This window comes from Cucumis sativus, chromosome 6 (assembly GCF_000004075.3).
Source record: "Cucumis sativus cultivar 9930 chromosome 6, Cucumber_9930_V3, whole genome shotgun sequence".
In the NCBI taxonomy this organism is placed as follows: Eukaryota; Viridiplantae; Streptophyta; class Magnoliopsida; order Cucurbitales; family Cucurbitaceae; genus Cucumis; species Cucumis sativus.
The window spans coordinates 11,383,121-11,395,329 of NC_026660.2; the positions used below are offsets into that span (position 1 = coordinate 11,383,121).

The window sequence follows — 12,209 nt, forward strand, 5'->3', positions numbered from 1 at the left end:
TTATTATTTTTTTGTCAATTTGATGATCATCATCCCCAAAAATCCCTCATCTTAGAAGTAGTAGCTTGGTGGCAAGGAGAAAACTTTTTGTATTATATTTATGGTTCCGTTCTCTACTATATTACTTTATTTAGTGAATACTGCTGATATGGCTATTAAAGTACTATGATGAAATTACATACTCCAGGGCAGCACTCTAGTAGTATTCAAGTTATTTTACATCTTTTTGGGGATTGAAGATTGTATACAGGTTTAAGCTAGTTAAGCCATGATTTGGAGGACAATAATACAAATTTGACTTCATCTGTGTAAAATTTATGATCTAATATTAAGGGTAGGGTTTCGTAAGTTAAAAAGTTATATGGTCTCATGTGATGAACTCTTTTTTTCCTTCTTTTTTTTACAATTTGTTGGAGGCAGGGGGTGACAGTAGTAATTACTACGTCAATTGAGCTTTGGTGGCTATTGTAGATTAAACAACTTTATGGTTCCTTAAAATTAATAATATAAACAACTTTATGGTGTAGTTAATTTCAAGTTTATACAAATTTAAGCTTTGAATGGAACATCATTCATCATCCCTTGGGATTAGCATTGAGGCAAATAAAATCTCTGAGAATAAAGTGGGCTCCACTACCATTAATGTTACTATTTTTCTTTTTTGTTTTCCACAAGACCTGCAAATGTTCGTCCGTCGCATTCTTTTTCCTTCTTTTAGATAATTAACCATTAATGGTTTTCTTTTTCTTTGTTGAAAAAAGGTAACCCCATATAATTGATGAATATTCATTCTTATTTCTTTTTCAAATTCAATAGACAATAATATAAGAATAAGATATGTGGATTATCCCCCAAATTCTCCACTCAATTTCCTTCACTTCTTACTTTTTGTATTGAAAAAAAAAACCCTAAAAACGGTTATCCCCTCACCGTCTCTTGAAAAAAGAAAAGCAAAAAGCAGAAAAAGGAAAACGATGCCGTAAAGGGGGAAAAAGTGAACCAATTTAATAATAACAGGAAGAATATATAAAATAAATAAATAAACAAAGAACGAATGAATAGAAGAAGAAAGTGAATGGAAGGAAGGCGACTTTATTGCGTGTGAAGATTGTCAATTAAAAAAAATATATGAAGTAGGCTAAGAAGAATAGGTATTTCGATTTAGCACAATTTTCTTTTTTCTTTTTTCTTTTTTATTTTTAGAAAAAGAAAAGAAATAAGGGTGTGAGTGGTGCTTGGTACCAAAGATTCCCATAAAGAAAAATTAGACATGGGAATGAAGCAGGAAGTCAAGTGGTAGAAATTCAAAATGATACCACTTCCTTATTTGACCCATTTAGAATACTAGACTAATTTGATTCCAAGGTTTTCTGCATACGAATTTACACATACGTTCTATTTGATTGAAGAATTTTCTGCACAAGAATTAATACATACATTCTTGTTTTCCACAGACAATACAAGGGATTTTTGTTTCCATCCAAAATTTCGGGGGTTTTTCTTTCTTTCTTTTGTTTTTCATTTTATATAACATTCAATCATTCATCACAATCTCATAGGAGAGAAAGAGAGTTGTCTTTTCATGTGTTAGTAAATGTTGGGTAATCATAGTAAATTGAAATTTTGTTCATGTTTAGGTCATTTCAATCACATCAATACATGTCATTTTTTTAAGTACAATTGAAGATAGAGAAATTCGAATTATCTATATTGTGGTATGACGTTCAAATATTTGTTGAGTTATTTTTGCTCCGTCATTTAAGAATTGAAAAAAAATCATCTTTAAGCTTTGTATTTTCGTTAGAGCTTAAGAGATTATACTTTAAAAATTGTGATAATTTAATGTTTATGACAATAAATCTCATCAAAATTAAGTATTTACATTTTAACAACGAAAGTTGTCAAAAAGTAGAAAATTTGACCATTTGCGATCTTTTTTTAATGAAGTATAGATAGTTTGTCAATTTTTCTATTTTTGAAAAATATCCCCTTCTAATTTTTAGTGAATAGTTCATAAAATATAACGATATATATTAAATTGAAATACATCTAAAAGTGAAAATTCACAATTAGAAAACTTATATTTGCTAACCATGATATGACATAGCCCAAACGATGCTAGTTTCCATGAACACGTCCTACTAAATGTTTGAGATTCGTAGGCTGATCATGATCTGTCCTCAATATTATTTTATTGACAACAAGACCTGTAAACCTCCACAGACTACTCTCTTTCAACTCCCAGGTAGAGACGTGATTCGTGTAATTATTTGATGCATGCTTACTATCAAAACTCTAATAATTGAATTTGCTTATATCATACCAAACATCATATCGATGTTGTCTATGGAAATTTGTCTTACAAATTTAAGTAAACAAGAGTCGAGATTGTCATTAATTTTGGATGTACTTGAAAAGAAGGAACCTCATATAAATGTTAAACACAAGGTTGAATGACGATAAATTGGAGACATAAAAAGTAATTACAAGGGAGAACAATGATTTATTTTGATCTAATATTGGGATATTTTGTTCGTCCAAGATTGAGAAACTTTATAGGAAGAGAGGACGGAGATTCGCGACACGTGGCAGAGAGAAGGTCCACCCACACCCACACCCATAGTGAGTGTGAGAGAGTGTGTGAATTCAAAACAAACAAAAGAAAAAGAGAGAGTAAGATATTATTGAGGGTTTTGGAAAGAAATTTCCATTTATTTAATTTAACATATTGTTGTTGGTGAGTGGGGGAGGTTCAATCTGTCTCTTTCTTGGCCCCCACTCTTGATTTTCCTCATTTATTACCCATTTCCTACACTTTTCTTGGCCTCAAATTAATCCTCCTTTTCACCATTTTACCCCCTCATTCTCTAATTATTATTTCCTTTTACCTTTTATTTTCTTTTAATTCTCATTTTAAATAGATTCTTTAGGTATCCTTAAAGTTAAAGTCGGTGACAACATTGTTTGCTTGCTTCATCACATGTTAGATCATACCATACAATCGTCTTCGACTAGAAGTTCAACACATCCGTTTTCCTCTATTCTAGAGTATTCATTGTGTTCATATGTTCTCTCATTCGTATAGATTTTAACATCCGAATGTGCACAACTTTTTATTAAAGAAAATCTTGCTCTGAATTTTTTTGAACTTGAAATGATTTTAATTGTTTTTTTCGTGAATATATTGTATGTTAGTGATAGATGAAGATATAAAATATTGCATTTTCATCCATCCCATTCTTAGCTTTTCACTTGTCGCACTACGACAATTATCCTTTGTCAAGGTAATTCGTTCAACTTTTACAATGAAAAATTAGTTCACTTCTCAATCATGAACTTCACGTACGAAGAGACGATCTTTGTGTTTTTCAACAAAGGTGAAAAAGGTCTAACCTATTTTTTGGTGTAAATGATCCATCTATTAGTGGTACCCGCACAACATACTATTTGTTGCGAAGAGATTGTGACCACTCTATTTTAATAAAATAAATTATTTATTTATTATAGTAAGTTGAAGAGTGAAAATTTGTTGGATTATGGAAACTAAGCCATTGAATTATATCTTTTTTACCCAAGGAATAGTATTCATTTTTAGTAAGAGCTGTTCATTGGAGTATTATTTAAGTAAAAGTTGAATTGGAAAGGACTCATTTAATATCACAAAATCCTAAACACTCATTTGGTTTAACAAAAGATTAAAAAGTGTTAAAATGAATCAAATAAAATATTTGTGAGGAATTGGATCCACACAAACTTTCTATGGGAACCCTCACCTCAATTCCTACAAAACTAAACGGTAAACTTGGGTGGGTCAACATTAAAATAGGGGTGAGGATGCATACGGAACTCTCCACCCACCCTATTATTACAAATTGCTCCATTTTGTTGTCAGCTACTAATTTTAGATTATGTATTTTTTTTCTTGTTTGTAAATATTTACTTTCATTTCTGCTCAAGTTTGTTTAGAATTTTATCTCAATCTTGTATTCAACAATACTCAAAATTTCTTTTATCTTTTATTATATTGGTAGTGTCTTTTATTATATTGGTAGAGAAAACTACGAGAAGATTTAGTTATGATATCATAAAAAAATGTTACTCCAAATTTTCAATAGCATTTTCAAAACATTGTCATAATCCATGTTATTGAAAGTTTGTTGTGGTAGTACATATATATGTTGCTATAAAGACTTTTCATAGAGTGAAAAAAACGCTATTAAAAAGTTTTGATAGCGTTTTCAGTGGTTATGAATAATATCTACAAACATATTCTCACTTCTAAAACAATCCTAAGTTACAATTTCTTCTAAGACTGTACAAAGAAAATGCAAATGGAAAACAAAGCATCGAAGACAAAATGGTATTCACCATTACCATTTTTTTCCCTTTTATTCAGAAAAAAAAGAAGTCATTCTCATTGTTCATACTCTCAAGTACTTTAAGTTATAGCTGCAACTTTGGGATCAAGTTATAAGTTCAATATGGACGTGGTTGGAGAGCATTTTGATGCATAAGTTTATAAACTTGAAGAATATAGAAATAAGGAACTTACCAATAATATGTTCTTTATCATCCCAATATGCAAAGGTTTGCAACACTAAATCATCAAATATACATTAAGTACCAAATATAATATATAGCACGAAATAAAAATAAATTTAAATTTAGGGCCTAATGGTTACAAAGATGAACAACTTAAAGTGTAATTTTGATTATGAAAACCATCTAAAATTTTTTAAAAGCATTTTAGTCACACTGTGGCTTTCCAAACAACCTAAACCTGGTCTAAGTCACATTTTGACTACAAAATAATGTAAGAACCAAATTTTCTGAGTCAAAGTTTGAGTTCCAAAATAAACTAAAAAGTGTTTGTGTCACTTTGACTCTCACATTCACCTCTCTCAAAGACACCTACAAAGTTCTAATCACTTACATAGCAAAAACCTTACAATAGAATATTAAAACTATACTTAACCCAATGAGTTAAATGGCCAACAATAACCCTCCACCATTCTCTATGTTTAGTACATTTTGTTTCCACTCATACTTCAACTAAAAAAGAACACAAAATGGGTCGCTAAATTCATTAAAAAAATTCAAGCTAAGATACTGAACATGAACAACAGTAAAATATAATCTACTAGCAATGCATAAATCAACTTCAAGAATCGACCAACAAGATAGTATCCAACTTTAGGTAGACTTTTGAAATTGGAAACTGATCAACCGAGACAAGTAAAGATCAATTTTAGTATATGAACTAATCTGAAATAAGAAATAAGTTCACCATTCTAACCAAAGTTGAATGTCGACATTCTCCTTAGTTCTTATAAGTTTAAAGTAATTAGTTCCTAAAAAATTCCAATGAAAACAAATATGGTAGATAGCATGGTCGTTTAGTAGTTTATTTTCTTTGGAAAATAGTCATGAATTGAGAAAAGCTCATAATGAATATTAGGGGTGTAAGAATATGGGTTGAACTCAAATAACCCAAACTATCCAACTCATATTATAAGGGTTGGGTTGAGTTAAAAAATATTGATTTTTTCGGATTGGGTTGAGTTAAAAAATATTGATTTTTTCGGATTGGGTTGGGTCTCAAGTTGGAGGATTGAAAAATTTGGTTCAACTCAACACAATCTGAATTAATATAATATATTATTTAATAAAAAACAAATTAGGTTTATAAACTTTGAATTTATTGTATGAAATTTTGAATTATGTATGTTTGAAAATTAAATGTAACAATTTTGAACTTATATAACCATAAGAAACTAGAAACGATAAAAAAAAAAAAAAAAACATTACAACCCAACAACCCAACTGATATTTTACGGGTTGGATTAGAAACTAAATTCGAGTTATTCGGGTTGTCAACTCAAATAACTCGAAGATATGGGTTGGGTTGAGAATGTCTCCCAATCTAACCCAATTTCACCCCTAATGAATATTCTCATGTAGATGTACTACTTTCATGTATATTTGTGTGAGCAAACCATACATTAATCCCCTAACTTAATAATATAAATCCTCGATTCATAATTATATTTTAATGCTTACACATTGAGGACAAGCATGCACTAGTACAAAAGTGGTCTACGACGACAGTTATTTACTGTCGGAATTTCACGACAGTTATTTTCAGTCATAGAAGCGGGAGTCATGGAAAGTCCTTCGACGACAGTTTTCGAAAACTGTCGCAATAGGTTATTTTATGACATGAAATAAATGTCGTTAATCAACATTCAACGACTTCAAATAACTGTCATAATCTATTTTATGACATTTAATAACTATCATCATTTTTTTTATTAACGACAGTTAAATAAATGTCACGAATTCATTTATTGTGACATTTATTAATTGTCACGAATATGTTATTCGCGACAGTTTTTTTTTTTGTAAAAATGTCATTGTTTAGTTATTGACGACATTTTTTTCCAGTCAAATATATTGCAATCGTGACAGTTTTTTTTTTTTAAAAATTGTCATTGTTTATCTATTGACGACATGTTATTCCTGTCACATATAAAGCAATCGTGACAATTTATTTTGTTAAATAACTGTCATCGTTCTCCAATTTACAACAACTAATAACTATCACAAATTCTTTTGTTACGTCATTTATTTCCTGTTCCACATTTCTCAATTTCCTATAGTTTTTTCCTGTTCTCCATGCAGCTCCACCATTACACGAACCATTTGAATGACAATAATGTAGCTGAGAATGACAAATTTGAAATTATACAAGTTTCACACCAATGTACACAAAAATAGCCAACACTTTAATATATATACACTATAATACGATTTATAATATTTATACATCTTAATATAAGTTTCAATAATCCACATGTACGGAATACTAGCCCTTAATCAAAAAATATTTTAAATAGCATTAGAATATATTTGACAAGATTTTCTGCAGAAGCATAAACGACCAACCGAGAATGTTCGTCTCTGAAAATGTTCTTTGAAAGAAAACTCATGAAGTTGTGGACTCCAGTTGAACCTACAAAGACAACATGAATATAAGTATCCATAACACATACGTACAGTCAATGAATAACTAAAGATGACTACAAGAAAGAAACATAATATTTAAATCAAGAATAACAAAAAGGGGTCTAGCTTAAGCCCTAGTCCAAGCCAGCATGATCAACCTCAATTAGAGCTAAGATCAAGTAAAAAAAAGTTCCTAACTTTACATCTTAAACTAAAAAAAAAGGTGTACTTGGCCTCGACCTTGGTCAAGATTGACCCTAGAAAAGGGGTACATAGTACATCATAGCTAAATGAACAATAGAAAGACACTTGTACAAATTTAAAATGTTCAATAGATGAAATAAAAGCTACATGATTATTAAAAAAACGACACCTGATAAATTGGCATGAAGAACAAATTGGTCAAATAACAAGAACCAAATAAAAGAACGAACAAAATTCTTGAAAACAAATTGGCATGAAGAACAAATTGGTCAAATAACAAGAACCAAATAAAAAACGACACCTGTAAGCAGCTCTCACAACACTATCCCAAAGCTATAAACATCAGCTTTATGATCGTACGGCTTGTGCTCAATAACCTTGCATTCACCAACAACAAACATTCAGAAGACAAACAAGGAGGAAAAACTACCATCCCAATAAGGAATAGCAATGCATCTACAAACAAAGCACCTAAATGCAGGATAATATTTTAGTATTGGTGAATGATATGCCAATATCATTTCCTCTTGAAATAGAGAGCTATCAAGACTGTGAAAACTTGCCTTCAAAAAGTTCTATGATTCCAAGTCCAAAGTTATATAAATAACTACTTTGAAGTATATTAACGACAATAAATCATCAATGACAATCCAGATGAAGAAACAAGTTTCTTCTTCTTTCTTAGTTCCTTTCCAGAATTCTTAATACAACTATTGCACATCTGAAAAACTTCCTAGGAATGGATTGATGTTCAAGCCATAGCAAAACTGAACGTGTACCATATATGACCATGAAAATATGAAAATATGAGGTACATAGAAATCTGATCCATTACACATTGGTTGAAATCTAATATCTACACTTTTCATGAATGCCAACGCAGCACCTGATGTCCATAGGGTGAATAGTATATATTTGCATGATACTAACCTCCGGAGCCATCCAACGATATGTTCCAGTTTCGGCAGTCATCACACCAGATTGAGCTAGCACTCTAGCAACACCAAAATCAGCTACCTTGATAACCTGTCAAACATTTTGGTTTAATATCGGTCTGGAATAGAGAACAAACTGATGAAAAGTTAATTAAATGAAAATAAAAAAGATAAAGGAAGCACACTTAAGAAAGCGACCCCGGGAATAACTTAGCTAGAATTGATATTAGCTACTCTGCAAAATCAAATAATGATTGTGCCTATAGATATTTATTGTATAAAAGAAAAATCATTGGAATAAAAAAGTACTTCATAGCCTACAGTGGAGAGCAATGGCATTAAAATTTTAATGTGTCAACTTTTAAATATTTAACGGCTCAATCTTGCACCTACCCTACTTTTTCCCAAGGTGTGAATAGAGGATGTCTTTTCTATATAACTCAACTAGTTAGAATTCAAATAACATCTGAGGTGAAGTATAACCATCCTCAGGAATGTAACCTTTAACAAGAATATTGGCAGCTACCTGAATCTTTGATATTTCTTCTGCCAGTATATCTTTTAGCTGCTTGGTGTCCTGTAATTTCAACACTCCATGTAAAAAATCAATTCATGGATGGTATAAATAATATTTTTTTAAGAAAAATAGATCAAGACCATTCTGAACTGAAAAAATATCCAATGTCCTGCCACAACCCATTCAATGTCGTGTGAAAATGAGAAAGAAAAGCCTTGGAAGACTATATTACCTCAATTACCCAACCATCAACTACAAAAAGATCCAAGGAAAAGCCATATGTTGTTGAAAAAGCATGTGCTTCTTGAATATTCAGCCCAATCTCAGAAAGTAAGGACGTCAACTAAAAGGTAATTTCTGCTCTGAATGTCTCACATATAATAAAAAATTTAGCTAAGTCCAATAAATCATATTCGGTATTTACAGCTAATTTTCTTCAAATAGTTGTGCTACAAACATGGGAATGTTACCAAAAGCATAAACGCTTAACTAAGAACATTAGTTCCTCCAACAATAATGACCCTCTCTACTAGTGTGTAAGATGCTCCTTTACAAGAAGCTACTTAGCTCTAGTAAAAACAAAAATTATACAATTTAGAGAGTGAGTTTACCTGACTGAGCAATTTCGGCTTGTCAATTGTTGATATTGTAATTTCATGCATTGGACCTGAAAGTATTGGGATGGTGCTTGAGAACCAAGGGCATACATAAATGTTTCATTGTTAACCAATCCACATGCAACATATGTTAAATAATTCCAAGAAAAAAAAGAACGAAACCTTTTCCGATTTACCGAGAAAAAGTTTGGGGGGGGGGGGGGGGGGGGGGGAAGGATGGACTAAGAACAGAAGGGGCCATTGAACTCTTATTAAAGTGACATGGAGGAATCACTGATTGCTGTCATAACTAGAAAACCGCTCCTGGTCCACTTTTTCCTTCAAGCTCCAATTAACTGACTTGCCAAAGTTCCTGCCAGGAGATGAATGAACCTGCAAGTTGACCAATTTTTACATTTGCATTTTGTCGGCAAGAACTAGATAGAATTCTTATACAGAATGTATAAAGGTTAACTTTTAGAACACTGGGAAAATTAAATGAAAAATACTGTTCAGACAAAATAAAACAACAAAATTACACTAAAAAACTACTTAATCACATATATAGCGAGAGATGTAACATCAAATTCCATTACTTCTGTAATATGAAAATCTAGTGCAATAATCAATAGTTCGTGATAGACATTACCTGTACGAGACGGACGTCAATTGCAGGTCGAGTAGCAGGATCATGCATGAGAACATAGCATACCTTTGACAGTATATTTCCACAATATACTGTCAATTGCACATATGTGCCATATAGAGAAGATTTTTGTGCATGAGAACATCTTCAGCCCTCTCTACATTGACGTCCATAGCATACCTTTGACAGTATATTTCCACAATAGTCATATCACAAGGTCATAGTAATTCTAAGATGGCAAAATAAAACTAACTGAACAGATTTGAACCAAGTCTCACATTGACCACACACGACCTTGTACATATCGCTTTCAAGCTTCTTAAAAATTTTCAAGAGTTTTAATTACATGAAGTTTTTGGCTATATCTAATTATAATTTCGAGTGGACATATTTTGTAATCTATGTTTCGAGACTTCAAAATTTCCATTTCTGTCTAATAATATCTTGAACAAACAAGTACAATATTGATTTTGACTAGTGAAGCTAGTATATATTTTTTATAAAACAAAAACACAGACGGGCACACGAACACAATGATACAAACATTATAGAAGAATTACTGCTTCAAGCCACAAATTATTTTTCCTTTTCCTTCAGAACCACATCTAAGAAGTATAGCATCAAGAAGGACAAATCAGCATAACATAAAAATGAAGATAAACTTTTCCTCTTCATCAATCCTGCTCCAATTTCCTCGTGATCAAAGCGTCGTAAAACGTAATTGATCAGCATAACTCAAGAAAAATATATTTTCTCAAATCGGATTGCACTAGCGAAAAATTACACCGGCGTTAAAGCGGCAGTGTACAACGATACAAGAAGACGGAGAAAACACGATGAACAGATTCAGATTCCAAGTAAGCAAATAGGCGAAAAAGGTTTCAGCCCATAGCCATGACATCTCCTTTGGCCTTGATTTCCTAATTCGAACGAACAAAAATCAATCAAAAATCAACCAAATGCTTCATTGAGGCATTTCATCAAACACATTGTAAGCTACCAAAATGTTTCATCACCAACCTACACAAATTCTTGAAAACAAAGAAAATAATTTTAAAGATTGCAAAGAAATCGGCACTAACAAACAATTGGAATGACGCCATCAAAAATAATTATGAAAATTTTGGTGAAGATTTTACGATCAAAGAATTCCATGGCTTAATATGGACTGGTGTTCATATCTTTGGTAAAGCAAAATCTACCCTAAAAAAATTCAATCAAAACTAGTGTTCCTCAACAAATAAGTTTTAATACAGAGACAGAACAACAAAAAGAAAGAAATGGAAAGGAAGAAGAAGAAGAATTAGAGACAGTAACAAAACCTAACCTTAGTAAATGTCTCCGACGTCGACGGCGGGCGCTTGGTTCCAAAGATGGACAGTGGGTGACGATTGGCAGTGACAGACAACGTTGGGAGACGATTGACAGCATTTTCAGAGATCGACGGTGGTTGTTCGTCTGATGGACCTCGTCGTCGTCTGGAGAAGGGAGTTCAAGGAGTTCGGAGATTGGGAGGCGAAAGGGGAGGCAAAAGGGGAGAAAGACGAAAGAAAGGGGAAAGGGGAAAGGGGAAAGGGAATAAGGGAATAAGTTAAAAATCCCTAAAAAAGTTATTATTTTTTTTATATTAAATATATTATTTTATTATTATTTTATTTCTATTTTATGACATCAAATAACTGTCGCGAAAAACATTTTTCGAAAATTTCCGTCTTTTCCCGCCAAAAACGCGTTTTTTTCCCTTTCGTGAAATTTTTTTTTCCTCCCTCTATTTTGTGAAATAAATAAATGTCATCGATGCCATAATGGTTCAACAAGTAACAAACCCCTAAATATGAAAATAAAAATTTGATTAACCAGTAAGTCATACAAAAGAAATTATTGAAACGAAAATTCCTTTTCGGAGATAAGCTTGCTTTCATTAATTTTACAACCTACCTCCTTGTGTGATGCTTGCATCTTCTTTTCACTTATCTACCACTATCATTTTGGATAACTTCTTTTCACATGCATCCAACTTACAAACAATCATTTAACAACTAGAAATTCCAAGGTTTCATTTGAATAACTAAGTTTAAAATATCATACAAATCTCATTGAAATATATAGCCCAAAACCTAAATTTGTAGTCTCACAACTAGATATGCTCGAACTTTAAGAGATATGGAAAATAGTGTTGGAATCTCATAGATACATGGAAAAATGAAACGCACCATTATGCTTGATTCATGGACAACTGACTCAACGAAAACAAGGACTAATACTGCAACTTTTGAAGGAGCAAGGGATGCTTATCATCGAGCCTC

At 31.8% G+C, this 12,209-nt stretch overlaps 1 protein-coding gene across 3 annotated transcripts; it reads right to left on the minus strand.

Annotated features, from left to right (window-relative positions):
• Window positions 1–6,704: 6,704 nt before the first annotated feature.
• On the minus strand, window positions 6,705–11,475 carry LOC116404455 (serine/threonine-protein kinase STY8-like). Of its 3 annotated transcripts, none has more exons than XR_004217295.1 (8): window positions 11,231–11,475; window positions 9,907–10,823; window positions 9,273–9,650; window positions 8,894–9,023; window positions 8,671–8,721; window positions 8,140–8,235; window positions 7,511–7,586; window positions 6,705–7,012 (listed from the first exon to the last, which is right to left on the minus strand). XR_004217295.1 is itself a non-coding variant. In XM_031886842.1 (8 exons), the coding sequence occupies exons 3-7, from the start codon at window positions 9,321–9,323 to the stop codon at window positions 7,524–7,526; spliced, it is 372 nt and encodes a 123-aa protein (XP_031742702.1). In that variant the 5' UTR covers window positions 9,324–9,650; window positions 9,907–10,083; window positions 11,231–11,475; the 3' UTR covers window positions 6,705–7,012; window positions 7,511–7,523. The 3 variants fall into 3 exon arrangements, 2 of the variants coding, with proteins under 2 accessions (XP_031742702.1, XP_031742701.1); XM_031886842.1 differs by having other exon boundaries at window positions 8,894–9,004; window positions 9,907–10,083; XM_031886841.1 differs by having other exon boundaries at window positions 8,894–9,004.
• Window positions 11,476–12,209: the final 734 nt, after the last annotated feature.